Genomic DNA, 25,662 nt, shown 5'->3' with positions numbered 1-25,662 from the left:
AAATGCTTCATCCTTTTCCTAAGTACCCAAAACCAAAATCTCATTCTCATCATCTTACCGGGATGGGTGGGGCCACAGGCTCAATATCCTGCATGGACCGTTTGCTAAAGTCCCACTCAATGTCCAGAATCATAGGAAGGGGCGGGGAGGGGGGAGTTTTGAGGTTTCAAAGAGTATCCTGCATGAAGAGAGATGGGATGATGGGGGTGGGTGGGGGGAGAAAACTCAATTTGTTTGTGAATCTTTTGCAAAGAGGCCATCTATCCGTCTTCCGGTCACATCTTCATTTGGGCCAGTTGATTCACACACCACTTTTGAGGGCTGGTCTCTCCATGTCAGCCTCCATTTAGCAGCAGGAAAAGGGCTCCAGCCTCTCTGCACGCCCAGTCCAGCACTTACGGGCCTCCTGATGCTGGATGACCAACCTCACGCCATTTTAACAGATGTGCCTGGACGTTGCCTCCTCCACTGCCATTTTGACCACGCTCACAAACAAACAGGGGTGAACAACTGCTTTTTTAAAAAAATACTGTCACGATTCACAGAAATGCTAACGGGTTGCTGCCGTGGCATCACTGTAAAGCTTTAAGAATCTGATGATGATGATGATGATGAAGAAGATGAAGGTGATGATGAAGATGATGTACAACTTCCTGCTCTTTTGGCCTGTTCCCCCTGCCTATGTCCTGTGGAAATCCATGGTTGTTAGCAGGGGGTGCGACACAGAGCGGGGGTGAGGGTAGAAGGAGAAGATCAAGTTGGAGATACTGGTGTAGAGCAGTGTTTTTCTAACTTGGCCACTTTAAGAGGGGTGGACTTCAACTCCCAGAATTCCCCAGCCAGCCTGGCTGGCTGGGGAATTCTGGGAGTTGAAGTCCACCCCTCTTAAAGTGGCCAAGTTAGAAAAATGTTGGTGTAGAGAAGTTCCCCCAGAAACTTGGATGCTGGAATTTAGAACAGAAAAATGCTGAAAACTTCATCATTTGCTCGATCTTGGAGACACACTTTTCTAAGCAATTGACAAGTACAGGCAGAGAGAAACACAGTCTCAGCGCATATAAAGGAAACATAGACCTTAGATTGTGTGATTCAAGGAGGGGGGGCTTCAAATGTAAGATTTGAGTGGGGTGACTTTTACACCATATGCAGGCTTTAACCCTGCAGGTACATAACAAAAGCTAATCTTGGCTCCCCACTAAGAGCTGTCTTTGCCCAGATAAATATTTGCAAATGCAATTTTATCTCAACTCGCTCACGTTTCTTTTTTACATTTTCAAGTGTATCATAGGAAGAGAGAAAGAGAGAGAGGTGGACACCAGACTTGAATAAAGAAAATTATGTGGGAGCCAGCCCCCAATTTCACTTTATCTGGGGGTTGGAGTGCTTCACGATGGTCGCGATGTTCCTCCGCCGCCCCTTGAAACTACGATCTAAGAGGGGCAAGACCAGACACATCCGCCATAGGGTCCAAAAACTCCAGGTGACTGTGGCGGCCATCTTGATGTTTTTGACCTCCCCCCATGGATGCCTCTGGGGAAGACGTTTGAGAGAGAATTCAGAAGAAAAAGCCATTGAGCAGAGTGCCTTTTGAAAGGGTGCATATTTTTTATTTTCTTCTAAAGGAGAGGGGTGCTAGCAAAAATAAAAATCCTTTTCTTTTTTTTTGGGACCAGAGTTTCGTGGAAATCACTCGCTCTTGCTGGATTCCGTAACACGATTGGAAGGAGTACAGTCAATAAAATCCAGGCAGGATCCATTCTAACAATAAATGAGAAAGATGTCGTTTTGCTGCATTTTACATTCTTTTTTCTGGGTTACCAATAGTGTAACAGGCTCACTTTAGTTAAAATGGATGAAAATGAGAGCGCAGAAGTAGGACGGTTATGAACATTGAGGTATGATTCCAGATGTTCTTGCTTCAAGGTTTGTCTCTGCCATGAACTACACAGCTGGCCAGAGGGTATGCCCTCTCGGCCTCCATGTATATTAATGGCAGGGAAATAAGACCAAATTTACACATTTATGATTGTGTAAGAATCTAATCAATTCTAAAGTTGATTAGATTGCAAAGTTATTTTGTTATCCTGATCTCACATGAGATAGGACCACCCAGCCTTTTAAAGGTTTCCCAACATTTTTTTAATTATGTGCCATCACGTTGGTGTCGACTCTTAGCAACCGCATAGAGCAGTGTTTTTCAAACTTGGCCACTTTAAGAGGTGTGGACTTCAACTCCCAGAATGCCCCAGCCAGCCATGCTGGCTGGGGCATTCTGGGAGTTGAAGTCCACACCTCTTTAAGTGGCCAAGTTTGAAAAACACTGACAGAGAATGCTCCCCAGCATTACCGACAACAAAATGAGTGAACTTCTAAAAATGGCAATCAACCACTGAGTTTTTCCTACAATTAAATTAAAGATGCCCCTTGTCAAGAGTTGTCAAGCTCTTACAAGGGGAAACGGTTGTGATCCATGGCAGAGCCTCTGTTTGCATTCTGAATCTCTTGGGCTCAATCCTCTGCATCTCTGTGCAAAAAGATCAGGCACCAGTGACGGGAAAGGGGTGTGCCAAACTTCTCGAATTCAACATATCCTATTTTGGGCACCCCACAGCTGCTTCCGACATTTTGGCGTGGTTTCAACTCCATTTTAAGGTTGCCATGCCTCCCAAAGGCCTGAAAGAGCCTGTTGTGCCCTCAAAGCATTTGAATCTGGAATGTCTCACACTCAAAATGCTTGACACGCAAAAAGCAGCAGAGTGGCTCTGAGGGAAGTAGCTTAGCATACAGGTAGCCCTCATTCAGCGACCACAATTGGGACTGGCAACTCAGTCATTAAGTGAAGTGGTCACTAAGTGAAACCTTGACTCTGCTGATCTTACTTCAGCTTTCCTTTGCTTTACAGACCTGTGAAGGTCATACATGCGAGGATTGGCCATAAAGTTACTTTTTCATCACCGTTGTAACTGTGAACGGTCACTAAATGAGGCAGTCACTGAACAAGGACTACCTGTACCGTATAAAGCCAGGCAAAGAGTTCTGGCTTTTCTTGCTTTCACCTTCTTGTACAGCATTCTAGCCACCAATTTACACTTATTTGATGGACCGGATGCCCGAGTAAAGAGATATACAACTGCAGTCTTACATTTGGGGGAATAATCCCCCTGCATTGCCACTCATCCACCGTAGGATGTTACCTATTTGTGGCCCACGTGTGTGGTCAGCCAGCTGCAAAAATAGTAACTGCAGCAGCAATGATATTACAATAGCTGGTCCACTCGTGCAAGAGTTTTCAAACTTTTTCAAGTCACAGAAGCTGTTTTTATTTATATAGAGAAGCGGACTTATATTTTCGGTTTTCTAAAAGAAAGAATTCATCCTGTTCCAGGGAGGTGACTCCATTCGCCACAAGAGTTCCACAAAGATCCTGGTCCAAAGATAGGGCACAATTCATTGGGGTCTTTTAATTTTTATTTTATTTTTCTCTGTGCAGGCCCTCCTGGCCCAAACAGGAGCTCCTTTCCATTTCAGCCAGTCTTGCACAAGAGACCTTTGCCGAGAATTGTGCTCCAGAAGTCTCTTTAGCACCCCTGCTTAAAGTGTCTGCTGGTCCAAAGTATTATTTAAAGCTACTGAAAGAAGCTGTGATATTTCAAATTGCTATTAAAAAAAGGGGGGGGGAGAAAAAAAATTCTGAAAACCATTTTCTTATTGTACATACAAGCCTCCTTCTCCTGTATATTCTGAAGATATAACCTTATATTTGGTAAGTGTTTCTTGTGCTATTTTATCATGTGACCTGTTTATAAAAATATATATTAAAAAATTAAAAACAGAAACAATCTGGGGTTGGGGTTTTTTTTGTGCCTCTGCGGTATGTGTATATTTAATAGTACAGTATATATGAATATTTTCCAGCAGAAGTTTCTAGTTCAGCTTAGAAGGGAATATCATATTGGACTTCCCCTAATACAGTATTTCTTAACCTCAGCAGCTTTAAGACGTGTCGACTTCAACTCCCAGAATTCTCCAGCCAGCAAAGCTGGCTGGGGAATTCTGGGAATTGAAGTCAACACGTCTTAAAGCTGCCAAGGTTGAGAAACCCTGCAATCTAACACAATACAGGAATACATTTCTGAACAAGAAATGAAGTGCCCTCAGAGGGGGAAATCCCTAATATTAAAGCATCTTTTGTACACCAGGAGTGCATTTCTGCAACTTCCCAAATGTTAGTGTGCGTAGTAATGTTTTGACTCTTTATGTATTGGGGGGTAGGGCTATAGTTTGGGGGTTTAAGGAACAAACTGGGTGTATAATTTCAGAACAATGCCTATTTTTTTCTGCTCCCAAATTGTTGGGCTTTCCACTTTCAAAGACTTAAGGCACCCATTCATCCTTTCAGAATGCAGCTCTTGCCATGCCATGCAAAATTGGGTGTTGGGCACCCTGTCTATAGGCTACAGTTTGCACAACAGTATTATTTTCGTCTCAGCATCAGCAAAGATGAAGACCTTGCAGAAATACTGTTTATATTTATTGAGAAATTATGTCACCGTATTGGATTCAGGTTTCCATCCCCTTCATTGCTCCTGAGGCATGGCTGGCCTGGATAATATTGATCTGTCCCCCCTATGCAACATGCTGTTTTCCCCCACCTCCAAAAAATAAGCTTGTAAGAGGGAACTTCTGATTTATTTATCCCGTTTTCAACTTAACCAGTTGTCTCTCCTTTCTCAAGATGAGGCTCGTTTTCTCTACTCACATAGGACAACGCAGAGGAGATCGGTCTCCAAAATTGATTATGGATTTATTGTCCCAGGAAGTCTGGGGGGGGGGGTTCTAGCCTGGCATGCAATTTTGCCCAATAAACACACCAGGGTGGAGATAATAAAGTATTTATTCTGCGCAGAGTAAAGTGCCCGGGAATAATTTCCAGAGCAGGCATCGCTATGTGTCAATCAACACAACTTTTATATATTCTTTAAACAAAGAACTACATGATCGTTGGCAGACAGAAATTATTCACACCCTTGGGCGGGCAAAACACTCCCAAAAGGTGGGCATTACTGCCCAAAGATGGGTGCTTGTTGTTGCTAAGGGAAATATGAATGAGGTGGGTTATCTTTCTGCTTGTTAGCGCAGGTGAGCACAGGACAGTTCCCCTTGGCGGGAGGTATCACTGTACTGGCCCTTCTCAGCTCTGACTGATCAGAAGTGCTGTATTCAAAGAGAAAGAAATTTGGTTTGCAACTTAATTACCTGCTCTGTTCCCATCAGCTCCTGAAGCTCAGTTCTGGGCCATACGTGTTTATGCTGCCTTCTTCAAATTAACCCTAAAATCAGCATCGCATCAGGTTGGCAAAGCCAGGTCAAACGCGTGTGGCCGTGTTCAGTAACGCTCCATGGGCAAGACCCCGATACTGTACAAAGAAAACGGGGTACATTTATTATCAAGCAACAAGAAACTACAAATGCGTGACGTAACTGGTTACAAAAAGAAAAAGAGATTACAAAAACCTTTAAAATAGATTCTCTGTGTCGTGTCACACTTGTGAAATGTCAAACCACAACTTTCGGCTAGTTCTAATTGTCTGACCGACTTCCTCTGGAAATCTAACCACTAATGCAGAGGGAAAGCTACGCTAAAAGCTTGCTAATTAATGGCTGCTATACTTAAAAAACTCTTGCTAGGCTCAGGAGCTCTACGGCAAAATATCTATTAATATTCCAATTGCTTAAATTCTTCCACAATTTGTACAAGTATCAATTTATAATTTGTCATTGCGGGGGGCTCCCTAAAAGCAGGGAGTGGCTTGCAAATTCTGGGCGAGCAAAAATCGAACATATTGACTGGTTTTGGGCAACAGGATTATTAACAGGGAAAGACCTAGCAGGCCTTTTCTTTTTTTTTGCACTGCATGACAAATTTAATTAGTTTTAACCTTTCTTTTTAATTGTTTAACCTGATTTGCAAATCCGGTTCTTTTGGTTTATTGTTTGTTTATTTATTTATTTAAGTGGGCTTCTCTGCTGCTCCAAATTGTCAGCAAATTTTGGGTTCCTTTCTGTCTCTGGGTTTAGAGATTCAACAATCCTTTGAATCCATAAACTGGGTTGACTCAGAACTGAGTTTCTTGTGTGAATGCAGCTCCTGAGCACCCTCGCTGGGTCAAGACAACAGACTAAACCAGTGTTTTTCAACCATGGCAACTTTAGGATGCGTAGGCTACAACTCCCAGAATTCCCCAGCCAGCCTGCTAGGTAGGGAATTCTGGGACTTGAAGTCCATACATCTTAAAAGTTGCCAAGGTTGAAAAACATGGGTCTAAACCATAATGCATCTTGTTTGGCTTTAGCTCAGGCTGATGCATAAAGCTGGCTGTTGTAGCCTGGCCATCATGGTTTAAGGTTGATCACCTATGACTGATTCAATAAACCACAGCTTGGGGTGCATTGGATAAACATGTCCCAAATATAATTAGCAATTATATTTGTATATTATCTGTCTATCTGTCTATCTATCTATGTGTGTGTGTATAATTCCATACATGTATAATTATATACTTGTATACAAATATATCTATACAATTATATTTTTATAATTATTGTTGAGTAATAATTATATTATGGGAGCCACCCAGAGTCACAAGCTTGAGATGGGCGGCTATATAAATTTAATAAATAAATAAATAAAATAATAAGTAAACTATGTTTCTGGGAACCACTGCACGGCTAGCTTTCTACTGGAGCCTTGCAAGAAGAAAGCCAACGCCCCAAGGATTCCAACCCGCTTTCCACCTCTACGGATCAATCCAACGCAGAGCAAACTCGAGAAATGCCGCCCCCGCCCCGGGGTCTGAAATGGTACGACCCATCCAGGTATAGAATTTCTCGCAGGCCGCATCACGTGTCCAGAGGGGAAGAGGAGGAGAAGCGGCCGGGGAATGACGGCCTCCGCCATCTTAATTCCCGAAAGGCCTGCCGGGTAATCTAAGATGGCGGGGAGGCCTCGGCCCGAATCGGGCTGCCCGGCAGGGAGTACGGCTGCCCCACGGCGCGACGGCCCGGCGGCTTCGGCCCTGCTCCGGTGCGGAAGACCGGTGGAGGCCGCCGCGTGAGGTGAGTTATGGCTCGGGGACTCCCGGGGGGAGAGAAGGTCGCCTTGAGGGGACCGAGGCTGAGGCGAAGAGTTCCCCGAAGGGCGGGGCCGGAAGCGCTCTCTCAAGCCCCTCCGTCCTGCCTTCAGAACCCCGTCGGGCCCTTGTTCTTTAGACGCCTCGCACGTGCCTTTGTATGGGAAGGGGCGCTCGCGCACGCGCGTTGACATGCGTGCGTAGCAAGCAGCCTTAATTTCTATGATGGTTCTTTTCCTTTTAGAAAGATCACGAATTTGCATGTAAGGTGCACACGCGCCCTGTTTGCACGCAACCAGGAGCAATTTTCGTTTTTATTTTCCTTTTAGGCAGACACATGAGTTTATGAGATAAACACACGTTTCATTTTAACCAGCAGCAATGTTTATTATTTTTATTTTCCTTTTAGGCAGACAAACGAGTTTGTATGTAAGATACACATATTTGCACGCAGGCATTGTAACTAGCAGCAGTTTTTATTATTTTTATTTTCATTTTCATAAGTATATTTATTTTACATTTATATTTTATATTTAAATTTTATTTTTTTAGACAGACATGAGTTTATCAGATAAGCACACACATTTGCACACGTGCATTTTAACCAACAATTTTTATTATTTTTTTAGACTCACCCATACGAGCATGTATATAGAAAGTACACATACGCTTGCACATGCATTTTAACCAGCAACAATTTTTATTAACTTTTTAGGCACACACATCTTTGTATATAAGATACATGTGCATATATATTTTAAGGAGCAACAATTTGTGTTATTTTTATTATCTTTATAAACAGAAACACATAGGTATGTATATGCGGTACAAACATTTGCACACATGCATTTTAACCAGCAACAATCACAGAGATGTATACTTATAGGTAGATGATACAGATAGTCCTTCACTTATGACCATTTGTTCAGTGACCATTCGAAGTTATGGCAATGCTGACCAAAGGGACTTATAACAAGTCCCTGAAGTTATGGTTGTTGCAGCGCCCCCCACGGTCATGTGATTGTGATCTGGGCACTTGGCAACCCATTTGCACTTACGACTGGTTGCCAAGCACCCTGCAATCACATGATCGCCATTTGCAACCCTCCCTGCCAACCTCTCCAGAAAGTCAGTGGGGAAGCTGGCAGGCAAGGTCACAAGTTGCTGGGGTAAGTCTCCCCCACCTGCACGCCTCCCCCAGCCCCTCTGTGCTTGTGCCACACTGGCCACTCGCACACTCCCACGCATACTTCCCAACCCACGCAGCACCCCAACACTGTGACGGAATGGAATTATGAAGGCCAAGCTCAGGGAGATAAGCATTTTCTTAGCTCACCGGAACAGCGTGGGAGGATCAAGAGGATGAGACTGGCACCTCCCTGAGGAATTCACACTGTTGTGGCTGGAGGACTTTTGGAACTGGAATTTTAGTCTGGGAAGATTCTTGCTAGAGGTTGTAGCTAATAAACATAGCTGGACTGAATTTGCAGGGTCTCTTGGAGTTCCTTGGGCTAGGCCTGACAAACACACCCTTTCCAACCTGTGCTGCACTCCCGCGCGCCCAACCTGCACAGCACCTCTCATGCTCCCCTGCGCATCCTTCCTGAGCCGCGCCACATCGCTGTGTGTCCTTCCTGACCAGCGCAGCAGCTCTCGTGCATCCCTGCACACCCCGCGTGCCCAACCCACACCCCTATGTGCCCTCTCCGACCCATGCGGCACCTCTCGTGCATCCCCTTGCACCTGCCCATGCCCCCTCACTCCCTCCCTCCCCCACCCAGCAGCAGCCTCTTACCTGCCTGCCAGCCTGGGACTTGCAACTTCCTGCTGGCTTCCCCGTTGACTTTGGTTGTTGGAAGCCAGCAGGAAGTTGCCTTGCCTAACGACCGTGGGATTCAATTAACGACGGCAACTGGGGTTGCAGGGACTTTATGACCACATTGCTTAGCAATGGAAATTCCAGTCCCAATTGTCATTGTAAGTCAAGGATTATCTGTACACATGCATGCCTTGTGTGCACATCCATGCACATATTTCGCAGTAACAATTTCACTGTTTTTGTTGCCTGTTTCGATACTGTACTCACACTGATGGATTTGTCTGAAGACTGGCATGCACAGAAGAACTCATGCATGTATTATAGAAAGACAGATGTGCACTGACATGTATTTCACGCGTGCACGTATATACCAGTAACAATATTTAGTACTTTTGCTCTTCTGTTCTGTTCTGTTCTATTCTATTCCTATTATACAGGCATACGTACAGAAAGAATATACATAGGATATACATGCATGTGCACAAATACATGTATGTCTGAATGTATGCATACAATGTGCATGTTATATTCATGCTATAGTTTTCCTAAAAAACAACTTATATTGAGAATAGTAAGTTTAAAAAACAGATGCTTTAGTCCTGTCCCTGGCATTTGCCATGTATTGGACTCCAACCCTGAATATAGCCCACCCTCTACCCAACATACCACCCCCCCAGATACGGTAGACTGCAATCTGGATCATCTCCAGGAGGCCATGGATGATGGGCATTGCAGTTAACACCTTTGGAAAATGCCAGATGGGGAAGACGATGGCAGCCCAAATGTTTAGTGGTCTTTATTTCAAAGAACATGAAAATGGTTTTTAGAAGTTTCTGTGCAGGTTAAGTTGTAACCCTAGCAGCAAATTTTCTACTCTTGCTTTTATTTGTTAATTTTTTTTTTAGAGGATTGGTGGTTTGAGAGATTTTTTCCCCATTCTTTTGCACTGCATCGATTTCTTGGAGCTGTTCTGTCTTGTGTCACAAAAGTTTCCTGGGTTCCCTCAGACATTTTTGGCAGGTAGAAATATTTGTCAGTTGGTAAGGGAATGGGGAAAAGAAGAAGGAAAAAATCTTTGAGTTATTGAGCTATTTCGGGGACAAGTAGAGAAAGTAAATTTTAAAAGCAAATTTGAAATGATTACAAGTCGATTGCAGGAGCCTCATTTGCTTGGTGGGATGAACGTTTGGATTCTGTTGCTTCTGTGAAGGTACAGTCCCATAATTGAGTGGAAGCGTGTAAGAAATGTTGACTTGCAATTTGTCACAGATTGCTTTCAATGTTGCAGTGTTGCTTCGGGTACAACTGTTGCTGCTTTGGTGCTCTGGCTGTCAGAGAAACCCTTGGATTTGTAGGGAGCCATGGAGAAAATGGCCAGAGTGACCACCGCTCTTGGGGGCAATACTATCACTGGACGGACCATGTGCTGCCACCTGGATGCCCCCTCTAATGCCATAAGCGTGTGCCGTGACGCTGCCCAGGTGGTGGTCGCTGGGCGCAACATTTTTAAGATCTACTCCATCGAAGAAGACCAGTTTGTGGAAAAACTGAACTTACGTGTGGGCCGCAAGCCGTCTCTGAACTTCAGCTGTGCCGATGTGGTGTGGCACCAGATGGATGAGAATTTGCTGGCCACGGCAGCCACAAATGGTGTGGTGGTGACGTGGAACCTTGGCAAACCCTCCCGGAATAAACAGGACCAGCTTTTCATGGAGCACAAGCGAACGGTGAACAAGGTGTGCTTCCACCCTACGGAGGTATATATGCTCCTTAGCGGGTCTCAGGATGGCTACATGAAGTGCTTCGACCTCAGGAAGAAGGATTCGGTTAGCACTTTCTCAGGTAAGGATTCGTTTTGGGGAGTTTCATTTCCTCATGAATAGAATAGGATGGGGTGGCATTACCTTATGCTACGGAGAAGATCAGAAGCGCTTTAAAGTGCTCTTGAAAGCAAATTTGTAGAGGTTCAGGTGGCTGAAGACATTGCAAAGTGGATGCAGGTGAAGATTAACCAAGTCTCTTCTACCAGTTTCTTCCTTTCCATCAAAAAATTGCTACCCAGATGCCTATCTATCTTCTTCCTCTGGTTCAGACCTCATCCAGAGTTTTATGTCACCCTGAAGCTAAGTTACCATAATGTGAAGTTAATAAAAATAGATGCTTTATTGAAAACAGTAACAGCTATAATTTTTTTAAAATCCCAAAGTTGGATTTAAAATGCATTATTTATAGAAGTTTTAGGCCTGTGATTTATAGAAAACATCTGTCTCTTTAAGGGAAAAAAAAAAATCAGGATTTAACATATTAATTGGGTAGCTGCATTTTCCTTCTCTTCTCACCAGGCTCGGCTAAACAAATCAGAAGAGATTGTTTAGCCTGGCATCTAAGCAGAGATTCCTATTTATTGCTCCTCTGATAAGACAGAATTGCAAGCCAAGCTTCATCTTCTGCTTAGAATTTCTGTAAACCAATTACAAGCAAGGATGCCAAAGAAATTCATCATGATTTGGTTTTTGTGTCCCTGTAAGGGATAGGACCAGAGATGTAGGTTGTATAATGCTACTAGGCTGTCATTATATTATTTAAACTAAATTGTAATCATCATTTAAATGTTATAGTAAAAGACTGTTTTCGTGCTTGACAGAAATAGCCAGATGTGGGGAAGAATGTTTAAGGATTATACTGTAGATAAAACTGAAATATAATATGCTCTGTATTTATTATTTTGATCTTCCTACTGGATTTAGAAACCAGCAAGTCCTCACCGGTGCTAAGATCCAGAATTTATCATTCTGTATTTTTGGGGTTTCCACGCAGTGCTATTGAATCTAATGAAGTGGGGACATCAAATCTGAACATTGAAGTATCTGCCTTAGCTCATTTATTTTAGAGTTGGATTCCGAATTATGACCATTATCAGTTCTGGATAGTCCTAGAGGAATCAAGAGTCTTCTACCTGATTAATGCTTGTGATACTATTATTATATACCCAGGACAAAATTAAACATATTAATTAAATGAATAGCTACTTATTATTAGATTTTTATCCCACTTTTGTACCTATCTATCTCAAGGCAGCAAAAATATCCAGTATTCCTGCCTTCTATTTTCTCCATCACAGCAACCCTGTGAGGTGGGTTGGGCTGAGAGAGAGGGACTGGCCTGAAGTCACCCGGCCGGCTTTCATGCCTAAGGGAGGCCTAGAACTCACCATCTCCTACTTTCTAGCCTAGTGCCTTCACCACTACACCAAACTGGCTCTCTATTATAGTTAATTGCCTGTGAAAGTATATTGGTGCAATTATTTGATCCTTAATCTGCATATACTAATAGTCCTCTTACCCACACACAGAAACAGAAAAGAAGGGGGGAAACCCCAATGGGACATGCTAAGAAGAGGGAGGGAGGGAGGGAGGGAGGGAGGGAGGGAGGGAGGGAGGAAGGAAGGAAGGAAGGAAGGAAGGAAGGAAGGAAGGAAGGAAGGAAGGAAGGAAGGAAGGAAGGAAGGAAGGAAGGAAGGAAGGAAGGAAGGAGAGAAACCCTGTTGTGTGTTATTTTAAAATTAAATTCAGCAGCCCAGTAGCCACTCCCAAGCTAGAACCAATCTTCAAAGAGCCACTTTCCAGCAGAACGTCTGCATTTGCAGTTCCACCAAGTGGCTTGTTTTCTTTTACTCTTCTTGGCAAAGGAAAAGCTGCTCAAAGTATTATCATTATCTGTTTTTGTACAGGCTGGAAGCAGAATGAGTGCACAGCCTGGATGGGTTACGTTTGGGGCAGGGGCTATACCAAAAGCAAGGTGTGGTGAAACGATTAAGATACAAGAAGAGTTTTAAAAGAATACCTAGAAATGAGAGAATCTGACCTTGTCCTTGTCATGAGGAGGCTTCACCTCCCATAAGCCCCAGCCCCCATGCTGGCTAGGAGGTTATGAGCCCTGAAGCCTAGCCCACTTGGAGGAGCACCAGGTTGGGGTAAGGCTGGAGTAGAACTTGTTTTCAAATGGGGAGCATCACCTGGACGAACGACCACGTAGGAGATCAGCCTGACACGCTCTTTCTGCCTCCTTCAGGTCAGTCAGAAAGCGTGCGTGACGTCCAGTTTAGCATCCGTGACTACTTCACCTTTGCTGCAACCTTTGAAAATGGCAATGTTCAACTATGGGATATCCGTCGGCCTGACCGCTACGAGAGGATGTTCACAGCCCACAACGGACCAGTATTCTGCTGTGATTGGCATCCGGAAGATAGGTATGAAAACGCACGTGCGTTTTCTGTCTCTGATGCTTTCCTCTGCCCTCCTAGTTTTCTGGCACCTTCTACCCGAGTAGCCTGGCATTCTTTTTTCAGCAGCTCATTCAACTCCTCCCTCCTCGCTCAATCTCTCTGTGAAGCATTTTATTGGGGAATGCATGCTGCTTTTCATATTTTAAGCATTATTTTGTCCTTTCTGACAATTTACCTTTGTTCTGTTGAGCAAATGATTCCTATATAGCGGTTAACATTTGAGAAATAAGTAGTCCTTTCGAAACAAGAAGTTGTGATTTTTAAAAAATAATTTATTTTATTAGATTTTTATTCAGCCTTTATTTTGCACAGCTCAAAGCAGTATACGTAATGCTCTCTCCTTCTGTCGGTTGTGGCTTGGCATGTTATGTGACCCTGGCCGTTTTAGTTTTTGTACCTAGGTTGATCGCTTACTGCAACATGTAAAGCCAGCCAGTTGTGATTTCTTCAACAAAGTTTGTTTAAGGAAATCATGGCTTAGGACTAGGTCTCTGTGTGCTTTACTCTGGGGTGCAGTTTAATTTCCGAAAAGTGGAAATAAGATTCTGGACTAGGAACAACAGAATGAGGATTTCCTGTGAACTAATACAACAGAGGAATAATTGTAGAGGCAAGAGGGAATGGCTTTGAAGAACAGGAGGAAGAGCTGCTACCACGACAGTGGTCAGATAAGCAGGGTTTGAGCCCAGGCCAAGAAAATAACTTGAGAAAACATCTCAGACAAGCCCCTTCCTAGCTCAGATGAAGATAAAGGGAGGGAGGGGGACCCACATTCAGACCTGGAAGATTCTGTCACTAGAGCTGTTACAATAAAAGTGGTCCTGACCTATATGCATTGGTTTTTTAGTCTGGTCTACCAAGTAGGGCTGATCGTAATGGTTGTGACAGCAGGACAAATTCCCTCCTATTCAGAGTCACTTGAAGTTTCCTATCAAACCTCTTAATGGTTTCAAGTTTTTAGCCATTGATAATCACTGTTTATGACTGGGTTTTGAAGCCTGTGAATTTCTGACTGTTGCTGAAGTACAGCTTCCAGCTGTCCCAAGCAATATATCCAGTGCTGAGGGATTCAGGGAGTTTTCAATAGCACCTGGAAAGCAGCAGGTTCTCCAGTCCTATTGCACGAAGTTAAAGATGGTTGCTGAACTGTTTATTAGACTCATAAACTCTCTGCTTTTCTTTGGATAGAGGCTGGTTGGCAACGGGGGGCCGAGACAAGATGGTGAAGGTCTGGGACATGAACACCAACCGGGCCAAAGAGATCTACTGTGTGCAAACGATCGCCTCTGTCGCCCGGGTCAAGTGGAGGCCAGAATGCAAGCACCACATTGCCACCTGTTCTATGATGGTGGACCACAACATCTACGTGTGGGACATCCGACGCCCATTCATCCCCTCTGCCATGTTTGAGGAGCACAAAGATGTCACCACTGGGATTGTCTGGCGTCATCTGCATGACCCTTACTTCCTCCTCTCAGGTTCCAAGGACAGCACGCTTTACCAGCATATCTTCAAGGATGCCAGCCAGCCTATCGAACGGGCTAACCCAGAGGGTCTCTGCTACAGCCTCTTTGGAGACTTAGCTTTTGCTGCCAAGGAGAGCCTCATTTCCTCTGATTCAAACCGGAAGCCCTACCTTGGCGACCGGCGTCATCCCATCTTCTTCAAGCGGAAGCTGGACCCCACGGAGCAGTTTGAGTTCATCTCCTCCTCCAGCGCCCTCACCGTCTTCGAAGCAGACACAGAGTGCGACGCCAGCAGCATGGATTGGTTCGTGCAAACGGCCAAACAGTACGTACTGACCGGGCGACCGCTGGCAGAGCTGTGTGACCACAACGCCAAAGTCGCCAAAGAGCTCAAGCGCAACCAAGTAAGGTTCTGTCTGTTGATGTGGCCCTTCCAGTTCAGTACTTCGCCCCCTAAGAGGAGGCCGCGCCTTTACTCGGTGGCTGCTAGGCGCCCAGGCTAAAATTGTGACCTGCCCTATTGGAATGTGTGTTCGGAACAGGTGTGTCCAAACTGAAACGGGTTTTGCTGAAGCTCGAGGCTTAATTTAGAACAGGTAGGCGATCTTGGGGGCTGGGGATGTATTTGGAATTTTAAGAACACGCAGAGGGTGTGCTCCCAAAATGGACGCCACGCCAGATCGGCCCGTTCATAGAATTGCCTTGCCCACTGGGATAGCCAGTCACAGAGCATTCATGTACCAGAGGGCAATTAGCCCCTCTTCCCCACCTAATATATTTTTCTAACTTCCCTGTGGGATTTTTATGGAGTTCGAAGGTAAGTAAAGGTAACATCTCCTTTAAATCAAGCTTGTCTCCCAAGACTTCACGAATAAGTCCGTGAAGTTTTCGTTGTCCATGGTGCAGAGTGTTTTGCTACTGCTTTCTTCCAAGATTTTTTTCCCACTTACTAGCCTAGCCTACAATTCTGAGTTTTTGATGGGTCTCCCATCCAAGTACTATCCAGGTATGTGGCTTTTTTGAGATGAGCTAAGGTCAGCTCAGTGCTGCCCACCTCTCTGGGCGGAGCCCAAAAGCATGGCTGCTGATTGTTGTAATGCTAAGGCAGCGTTTCCCAACCTCAGCAACTTTTAAGATGTGTAGACTTCAATTCCCAGAATTCTGGTTAGAGATGCTGGCTAGGGAATTCTGGGAGTTGAAGTCCACGCATCTTAAAGTTGCTGATGTTGGGAAACATTGTGCTAGGAGGTTGGTATTTTGCAAGTATCTTTCTTAAAAAGCCTGGTGGGCATCAAGGTTGGCTCCTGGGTGATACATTAGTGCCTGCAGTCACCACATCACTTAACAGTCTGAAGTGCTGAAAGCAGAAAGTGTAGTTTTTATTGAGCCAGTAAAAGCAGAGGTTTGGGCTCTTTTATTTCGTAAGAGTTCCACTAGAAATGCCTTCCTTCCTGATAGCTGTAGAGACTGATATTCTGGTGTCCTACTCTCTCACAAACTAGGTTCTGACTCTGGAATCCCTGGGCAATAAATTACCCTGAGAAATGAAAGCTGAGCTTGCGTTCAACCCATTGCCCACTAGGCCTATCCTGTGTGGGATTGATTGACTGACTGACTGATTTATATTTCAAATTTAGTCACCACCCATCTCACTTTTCTTAACTGCACCACCAGCTGAAAGGGCTCCTCTTCCCAATTGCAATTTGCTATTTGTCCTTGTCAGCTCTTTGAGATAGTCTAGACAAGAAGCACCAACCATGAGTACTAATATTACCTTTATTGTAAGGTTACCATAATGGAATCTTGCAAGTCTGAAGGATTTCTCCTCCCCTCTCCTTGTACCCTCCAGAAAACTAGGGAGGGTCCCTTCTGAGATGCTTCCCACGCCCCTTTTCCTTCTGTGGGCTGAGATGACTTTTGCGTGACGGTTGTCTCGTGTGCAGCTCTTCCCCGTCTCCCAAGGTCTTTCCCACGTATCATTATGGTCCTTCAGTTGACAGACCAATCCGGTGGGTTCTTAGTGTTTTCCATTATTTTTCTCCAGGTTGCTCAGACGTGGACAATGCTCCGGATTATTTATTCAAGCCCTGGCACTGTGCCTACCACGAACCTCAATCACAGCCTGGGAAAAAGTAGCTCTAGCCTTCCACTCATGAATAGGTAAAGAGAAGGAGAGGGGGTTGGCGTTGTAGGCTTTGGTGTCTTGGGGAGATGCTCAGTCAAAGGTGACTTGGGGCAAGCCCAGGTAAGCCACGTGGAACCATGTAGCCCCATTTAGATTGGGAATCATTTGTCCAGATACCAGCATGCGATGTCCTGTGTCCAAGTGGGAACAACTGCATAAATGTTGAACAAATCCCATGGTTAAGATTTCAAAAGACTTGATTCTCTTTGATTTCTGACACCTGAAAATGCCTTGCCCGTCTGTTGGTGTTTGCAGTTGTGTAGATGCCCAAGAGAGCCCCTAGGTGGGAAAGCCGATGTGGAAAGAATTTTACCATCTCCTGAATGGGAGAAATAGCAGCAAAACTATCTGAAAATATTGGGTTAGCCTTTCTGCACTGGGTTGAACTGGACATTCCAAGCATGGGTGGGAGAGGTGCTGGCTGGGACAAATGGAAGTTGTAGTTCACATCTGGAAAGACGCTTGGTGGGGGAAAGCTGGCTTGCAGCTTCAGGTTCCCAGGGATTCTAAATGAGAAAGTTACAGGAATTTCCTGTAGTTTTTAAAACATGAACTTTAAATCTTCCCATCCCCAAAATGTTCTGTTTTGCCTCTGTCTATTTTTTTAGAATCGGTTGTAAATAGGAAGAATAGAAATAGGAGATATTTCAAATTGCAGTTGCGTGGCTTGTAAGGAAAGGAATATTTTGTCTGTAAATGTTGTAACCCATTTGAGCTCTCCAAAATATTTATTTTGTTTTTGCAATTTATATGCCGCTAAGTTCCAGTCAGTTGTAAGCTGCCTAGAGTTGTTTGGGAGTCAGGCAGCCTATAAATTAAGTAAAATAGAAAAGCTCAGAGTGGCTTGCAGAAAGTAAAATAGAGAGAGTTAAAAGGAAAAGATCATAACCAGACACCCAAAGCAACAGTCACATACAGCAGGAGGGGACCTGCCTTGTCATCAGTCCCTAAAAACTTTCTGGAATAAGCAGGTCTTGGAGGTTGTCCCAAATGCCAACAGGAAAGGCTACAAAACAGTAAATGAAATAACTTGCCCCTAAATTCAAAGATATTACTAATTAGTCTGTATGTGTTTGTAATAGTGATACTATAGTGTGGGTGAGCCTGTTTTTAGGTCATGGTTGTATTAAATATGGGAGGTCATGAGCATTCTTGGCTCTGCTCTGTTGTTTTTAATTTTGGTTGTTTTTACTGTTTTTCTTCTGTTAGCTGCCCAGAGTCATGCATATACGTTCGGTGGCCATATAAAATCAGGAGGAGGAGGAATTATTATTATTATTATTATTATTATTATTATTATTATTATTATTATTATTATTATTTATATGCCACCCAACTCCCAGTGACTCTGGGCAGCTTATAAATGGTTAAACATTCAAACAAAAAAGAACAAAGATGGCAGCCATAACAACGCCAGATGGGAACAAAGAAAAAGAAGTTAGTTAAATAAATAAAGCTAGCTCAGTCAGTGACAGACTCTGAATTAAAAACAATCTCACTTGGCCAAAATTGCAAGCATTGGGGCCATGAAGGAGAAGGGGACATGGGAATGAGAGTTTCACTGTGGACTTAGCATGTTCTGCTTCTCTCCCAGCTTTAACTTGAAAGATATTCCCTCTGGAATAGGCACCGAGTCAAGGCTGGAGAGGACCAAGGGGGAGAACCGTCCTGAAGCCATCCTCATGGATTCATCCTCAACTCTGATCAATAATGATGGTGAGCCATTCTAGAAGGGGATTGAAAGCTGTACCGGGGAGGCCAAGGGAAGCGGGTGTGGTCAGTCCAGGCAGAAGACAGCTGAGGAAGCAGAATAGGACGCCAGGCATTCAGTACCTGGAGGAGTACTCAGGTATACTCCTGAATAGGAGTATTCGGCTCCCTAGAAGAAGGTACGATCTTCTGCCAGTGTGCAGGATGTGGAAAAATGGATCCACGTTGGAGGAAGACAAATTCTGATCAAACATCAGGAAACTAGCAGAGCCATTCAACGGCGAACCTTGAAGGTGTGAGCCTCTCCTTGGTGGTTTTGTTCGAGTGGAGGCTAAATTGTCATCTATCAGGGGTGCTTTGCTCTGAATCCCTGCGCTGAGCAGGATGGCCAGAACCTCCCCCCCCCCCCCCGCCAACCCTGCAGTTCTATTTGTCAGCGTATTTTCCTCTTTTTTCTTTCCTGGATGTCTAGAGAACGAGGAGACTGAAGGAAGCGATGTTCCTGCAGATTATCTCCTGGGGGATGTGGAAGCTGACGAGGATGATCTGTACATGATGGACCACGAGAATCCTCACCGTGAGTGCCTTCCCTGCTCTTCCTCTTTGCTTAGCCAGGGGTAAGAGGAGAGAATGGGGCTGTTTGGGTTTCCCTGCTTTCTTCCCTCCCTCACGGGTCCATGTCTTCCTGCAGCTGAAGAGCAAGAATATATCCTTCCGCAGGAAGCCTTTCCGTTACGCCACGAGATCGTGGACAACCCCTCTGCCCTGGACCACCTACAGGACAAAGCTGACTCGCCCCATGTCAGCGGCAACGAGGCGGAGACCGTGTCTCTCACCCCCGTGGAATCGTTCTCCCTCATTTCCATTTCACACTCCCTCTACGAGAATCGCCTGCCGACTGACTTCTTCAACCCCATCGTCCACGACATGCTGCTCTTCTACGCCGAGCAAGGGGACGTGCAGATGGCCGTGTCGGTCCTGATTGTGCTGGGGGATCGCATCAAGAAGGGGATTGATGACCAGGCGCAGGTACCCGACAATGCTGTAGCCTGGGCACCCGGGCAGCAGCCGGTGTCAGTCAGGCACCAGCTAGGTTTCCTGTCCCCAGTAGGGGGGCTACTGAAATTCCCTGCCCACTGCGGCTGCTGTTCCTGACCGCGGCTGCCTCTTTGCTTGCCTTGCTCAGGGGGGCAAGCCAGGAAAAGAACTATGGGGACGGAGCATTAATTCACATCAACCTTGGCCCATCTCTTTCGGGGAGGTGATGCTGAATGGGCTCAGAGCAGTGAGCAATTGTGCGAGAGAAGTAGGAAGACGCAGGGAGTCAGAATGCATTCATAAAAAGAGGTTCTTAAACCTTTTTTCTGATGTGGACCCCTTTGAGAGTCTGGTGAAACCTTTGGACCCCTTCTCAGAAAACTGTGTTTACGTGCATACAATAAAATACAGGTAGTCCCCAGTTTTAAGAACAAGTTCCCTTCCCAAGGTCTGTCCTTAAGTCGAATTTGTACATAAGCCGGAACAGTATTATTGTATAATACTGTATAAGTAGTATTGTGTAATGAACTCAAACCATTGTGTATTTCATTCAAATCATTGTGTATTTAACTCAAATTTTGCTACAGCAGGCTCCGTTCTTAACTATGGGTTGTGTGTCACCTGGGCATTCTTAACCCAGGGACTCCCTGTACATAGATTTAGATTGTATGACAAAGGAAACTAAGTATGCTCAAAGACAGTTACCAAAAAACTAAAAAATAAACAAATATGTAATATACGCACTTCTCTGTTAATCCATTAACTCAATAACAGAACAATATCCTTTTTAGGCATACTAATTTTAGATGGAAACAAATATTTTTGGCATCTAGAGGCCATAAATTACTTTGTTGCCTACATACATTGAATAAAAAGCTAAATTTCAGTTAGAGTTAGTGTAAATAAAATTGTAATTTTTTTCCCCCCATCCAAGTTCACAGATCCCCTGGAATCTATCCATGGATCATGGCTTAAGAACCCCTATCTTAGGGTCTAATGAAAGCCCTTTGCTAGCTATTTATTATTTCAGAATCAAATTTGAATAGAACTCATTCAATCCCTACCATGATCTGGAGCTTGAGAATGGTTGGTTTGTATAGCTCCCTGTTAACTTGTCCTCTATCCACAGGAGAAGGCAGAATGGGCAATGGGGAATACCTGGGATAGGAAATGTCCTCTGATTCTTGCTAATTTGTATTAAGCTCCATCTGCTCAGTGAAAAATTGTGAGAAGCAGAAGCTTAATGCCGCTAAGTCGTTTGTAGCATTTGGGAAGAAAATCCCAAGCCTGCTTAATACAGCCTTCCCTCAACTTAGCATCATCCCGATGTCTTAAATTGCAGCTCTTAGAATTCCTAACAAATCTGGCTAAGAGCTGGGGAGTGAAGAATTATGGTTTGAAATATCCTGAGAGCACAAGTTGGGGGAGTTTGTGTAACTAGTCAGGGGAAGAGCATAGATATGATAGAAGATAGAGGAGAAGATAGTTTATGGGACTTGATAGTTCTTGGGCATATTAAGATATTTTGTAGTAGCCCTCTTGCTGATGCTGGGCAGATTCAAATTCCTAGATGGGAATAGGATGAGGGTCCCTTTCACTCTCCCTTGAATTCCATAAATGGCAGCGTGACAACCAGAAGAATTGCCCTTGACTGTTGGAGTGGTTTACTCAGTGGAGTTGACATAACAATTTAGCGCAGGGCCTAAACGTCATTGTCTCACCCTGCCAGTTTTAGAAAACGGCTGAACCCCTGTGTGAAATGGTCACCATCTTTCAAGGTTTCAGCTTCTTAATATGTCTATTGAATGGGTGTGTGTGCCCTCGTTCCATGGCGCCTGAAAAGTTGCCAATTCGTGACTTAACATTTGCTGATTATTGCTGGGCTGAAACCAGGATGGAATCCACATAGATCATTTTCCTCTGCAGAGAAGTATTGATGGGGAAAATGCCCGAGTGTTGCGTTCCTTTTTCCATTCACCCCAGTACTTACGCACGGAGTTGAGCTCCTCCGTTTCTAATTTAGAGCTAAAGTGTTTTTGAGATGAAAAGGCAAACTCATCAATAAACAGCATGAATGCTTCGGAGTCCTGGGAGAAAAACGGTGCAACTGCTCCTGAAGATGCAGCGATATCCATGTTTTCTGTTTGCCCAGGAGCACTGGTACACTTCGTACATTGACCTGCTGCAGCGCTTCCAGCTTTGGAACATCTCCAACGAAGTGATCAAGCTAAGCACCTGCAGGGCCGTCAACTGCCTCAACCAGGCCTCCACCACTCTGCACATCAACTGCAGCAACTGCAAGCGGCCAATGAGCAACAAGGGCTGGATCTGTGACCGGTGAGAAGCTCATGGCTGCACATGCACAGTACTTCTCCTACGTAAGGCAGTAGAGCAAGATCAGTTATTTCACGCAGGTTATCATAGTCACAGGCCAAGTTTAAGATTATATATACTGTGATGGAATGGTGTTATGAAGGCCACGCTCAGGGAGATAAGTGTTTCCTTAGCCCCCAGCAGGAGCGTGGGAAGTTTAAGAAGTTGAGACTAGAATTCCCTAAGGAATTCACGGTGATGTGGCTGGCTGGCTTGGGAACTTAGGTTGAGTCTGGAGAGATTGATGTCAGGTTCAGCCCAAAGAACTCCACCAGACAGTACAATACAGTTCTGTTGTGTTTATTAGCTTCCACCTCAAGACAGAAATCTCTCCAGACTGAACCTCAGTTCCCAAGCCAGCCAGCCACAACACCATGAATTCTTTAGGGTGGTGCCAGTCTCAACTTCTTAAACTTCCCACGCTCCTGCTGGGGGCCAAGGAAACGCTTATCTCCATGAGCGTGGCCTTCATAACACCATTCCATCACACATACACAGTCATCAGGCACTGTCCTCATGTCCAGGGGCATCTGTGATGCCTCTATCCTAGTTTGCAGTGTGCCGCATCATATCATCTTCTCGAAAAAGGAGAAAGCAGCCCAGCTTCAAACAGCTTGCATTGTCTAGTGTAGTAAGACCTGTTTAGCCCGTTTGCCTTGGTTCTCTAAAATACCCATGCATAAAATTCAGGGATAATCTCAGTTCTTTGTGGTGTCCCAAGCATAGCCCAGGGAGCTGCCTCATAACCAGAAGGCAGCAGGAGAGCTTCCACCCTTCACTGATGTGGTAGACTGTACCTTTTAACTTGTAACCACTGCATCTAGTCCTGTGTGGAACTTCATTACACTGCACTTGTGTAATGGTATGTGGGAAAGACCTCAGGAGATGGAGCAAAGAGACGCTGTCTAGGGAACGGTTGGATAAGAGAGGGCATAGTCTGCAGCTGCATAATGGATGGAGAAAGAGACTCAGAAGGGAGCCTCCCTAGTTTCTCAGTCTGTAAAGGAGACGGTGGGAGATTTGTAGTTTCAGACTTGCAAGATTCTGTCAATGTAACTTTACAATAAAGTAGAATTGTTCATCTGGTTGTGATTCCTATCTGGTCTACCTGGGAAGGCTGACATCAGTCTTGCATGTCTGTAAGTACAATTCTCCCGCTGTCACCTTTACAGCCTGAAAACGTACGGAGGGTCCCTTCTGAGCCTCTTGCTCTGCCCACTGTCCAGCTGAGGGCTCAGCCGTCTCTTATCTGACTGATCCCTAGGCAGCAGCTCTTCACCCCATCTCCCGAGGTCTTTCCCACATACCATGACAACCTGTAATGCCCATTTTTTAGCAAAAGGATTCGACGCTTACTTCCAGCTGCAGAATATTCTTACAAAGGCTGCAACAGATTGTTTCTCATTCGTCGATTTATCCTGTTCCTTCACAAAACCCTGTGAAATAGGTTAGGCTGAGAGAGGGAGACTGGCTCAAGTAATGTGCTGCCCTTCATTGCTGAGCAAAGATTGGAATCTCCTGTGTTGGAGGGTCTGTCCTTCCACTGCGACCCCACCTGTATCCTTCAGCTGGTTGTCTTTGCGGTCTCTTTCAGGTGTCGGCAGTGTGCCAGCATGTGTGCTGTGTGTCACCACGTGGTGAAGGGCCTCTTTGTGTGGTGTCAAGGCTGCAGTCACGGTGGTCATCTGCAACATATCATGAAATGGCTGGAGACCAGTTCCCACTGCCCTACAGGATGCGGTCACCTATGTGAATACACCTGAACTTAAGAGAATTTTTATGTCTGTTGGATCCAAAATCCAGGGGCTGCCTGGAATTGAGAACATCGCTTTGGGGAGAGAAGGGAGAAGGTCGCCATCGTTGGTAGTCTAGAGGGCTGCCCTGAAAGCTGAGCAGGTTGGATATTGCAAAAGGGACTGCAACTTTGCTGCTTCCTGAAAAAGCAGCATAGCCAAATATTTGCTCAGAGGATTCTGCTGGAAAACTTCATTTAGTCGTTTTCTTCTAATTTTCTGCTGTGTAGGCAGTTTCTTGTTACCATGATTCTATACAAAACCTGCTTCTTTATTAGCCAGGATGGCTCCAGAAAGCTTCAGGCAATTCTTTTTATACTGAATTAAACAAACAAAGTGAAATTTACTGCTTGCTCATTTGTATTAGATTTGCAAACCTTTCTGTATAAAGGCTTCTAAAGAACTGGCTGGCCACAGAGCAGCATTGAAGTTCTTTCCTCAAAAAGGAGACATCAGAATCCATATTTTGCTGATCTCAGGCCAAAAGTTCATTTCCAGCTCTCAGATGGAGAACATGCAGTACGGCTGAGCAAGAGAGGGTTTTATATTTTATTGAAATAGTTTTAGGATTCCATGCAGAATAACTAAACAATAACATTTTATCTGATGAGGCTTAGTTAGAGATCCTCTGCTCTTAATACGCCTCTAAAGTTTTTAAAGGGGAAAAATACTTGGTTACGCACTGTGTTCCTATCGGTTTTGAAAACAAGTCCATCTGTGATCTAACAGAATTTCATCTCAGGTACATAGAATTACAGCCTTAGTCTTGTTAGAGTATGAAGGTAAAATAAAGAGTGTCATGGCTTGTTTTGCTGAATCTCCCCTTTTCCAAGTTTTCTGCTTGCATGTACTTATAGTGCTACCAAAGGGCATTGATAGGAATTGTTCATTTTCAAGCTGCTCTGAGTTTCATCTTGGAGACACTTGAATTGCTTTATCAAATCTCACTCCTCAGTAAATCAGGTGGAAAATGGATTTGGTTCTCCACCTGCTTTCTGGTCTTGGAAAACCTGGAACCTCTTTTAATTGCTTTCACATAGCTTGCTCCTTCAGCTTCATACTGGTGTCTCATCTTTTAAAAAGATTTTTCCTCCTTTGGATTGCAAGACAAGAATGCTTGTGCTATAACAGAAGATGCAGTTTAAGAGACAGCTGCATTTTAAGTGTGCTGATGCTTCTGTGTGGCCCTCAGCTTGATCATCGTTGGGTGATGCATCTTTTCATCTACCAAATTCGGAATACTGGGAGAGCGGTGAAGTGTGTCCATGAGTAATGAAGGGCAAAAAAAAACCCTCCAAAAAGGTTTTGCAAAATAAGATCTCTACCACTGTGCTGTGAAATCTTTAATCAAGCCTTCCATGTATGACTTCTTTTCAGATTCCTCTTTTTTTTCCCCTTCTAAAATGGTAGTGTTGCAATGGAATAGCATTTCTATGAAATTAGCTGACCTGATTTTAGCTGATTTTGTGGAGATCAACTGCCTGGGAGATTTTATTTGTAGCCATTTTATCCCTCTCATTTTAAAGAAAACTTTGCCTGGCCAACTTACAATAAAATGCAACAATTCCATATTTAAATTCAAAACAACATTCAGTGAAAGATGAAAATGGAATAATATCAACCATTAAAATATATGTACATTTAAATGCTTGATCACTGAGACTGAAGTAGCATCATGAAATCCTACCTACAAGGAGAATTTGGTTACTGAGACTCGGGCTAGGAATGGAAAATCCCGACTGTTCTGCTTCATTTAACATTCTCCTTTTTCTGTACCATTCTTGTATTTTTCATATGAAAATGTACACTTGCCATGCTCTTAAGAATTTTTTTGCAGTCTCCCTAGTGCATGTAGCTTTATGC

General features: G+C 44.3%; 1 protein-coding gene and 1 long non-coding RNA gene across 2 annotated transcripts; one reads left to right on the top strand and one right to left on the bottom strand.

Moving 5' to 3' along the window:
• Nucleotides 1–1,588: 1,588 nt before the first annotated feature.
• On the bottom strand, nt 1,589–6,938 carry LOC148214532 (uncharacterized). Its single transcript, XR_015797976.1, has 3 exons — nt 6,796–6,938; nt 5,257–5,417; nt 1,589–1,758 (listed from the first exon to the last, which is right to left on the bottom strand). It is a non-coding gene; the product is annotated as an uncharacterized LOC148214532 (long non-coding RNA).
• A 28-nt stretch (nt 6,939–6,966) lies between these two features.
• On the top strand, nt 6,967–24,612 carry WDR24 (WD repeat domain 24). Its single transcript, XM_015889062.3, has 10 exons — nt 6,967–7,116; nt 10,238–10,791; nt 13,021–13,198; nt 14,423–15,104; nt 16,745–16,860; nt 18,480–18,601; nt 19,068–19,172; nt 19,287–19,624; nt 21,786–21,970; nt 23,601–24,612. The coding sequence occupies exons 2-10, from the start codon at nt 10,311–10,313 to the stop codon at nt 23,767–23,769; spliced, it is 2,376 nt and encodes a 791-aa protein (XP_015744548.1). The 5' UTR covers nt 6,967–7,116; nt 10,238–10,310; the 3' UTR covers nt 23,770–24,612.
• The last annotated feature ends 1,050 nt before the right edge of the window (nt 24,613–25,662 follow it).

Source organism: Python bivittatus, unplaced genomic scaffold (genome assembly GCF_059951505.1).
Source record: "Python bivittatus isolate LINGU-HERP-01145 unplaced genomic scaffold, Pbiv_v1 ctg000640_np1212, whole genome shotgun sequence".
Classification (NCBI taxonomy): Eukaryota; Metazoa; Chordata; class Lepidosauria; order Squamata; family Pythonidae; genus Python; species Python bivittatus.
This window is presented reverse-complemented; position numbering and strand designations above follow the sequence as displayed.

What these genes read in the sequence shown, in the direction of transcription:
- WDR24 (XM_015889062.3), top strand. Translation starts at nt 10,311, where the DNA reads ATGGAGAAAATGGCCAGAGTGACCACCGCTCTTGGGGGCAATACTATC. An exon ending in TTCGGTTAGCACTTTCTCAG is followed by an intron (nt 10,792 to 13,020) that starts GTAAGGATTCGT and finishes TGCCTCCTTCAG; the next exon opens with GTCAGTCAGAAAGCGTGCGT. An exon ending in GGATTGATGACCAGGCGCAG is followed by an intron (nt 19,625 to 21,785) that starts GTACCCGACAAT and finishes CTGTTTGCCCAG; the next exon opens with GAGCACTGGTACACTTCGTA.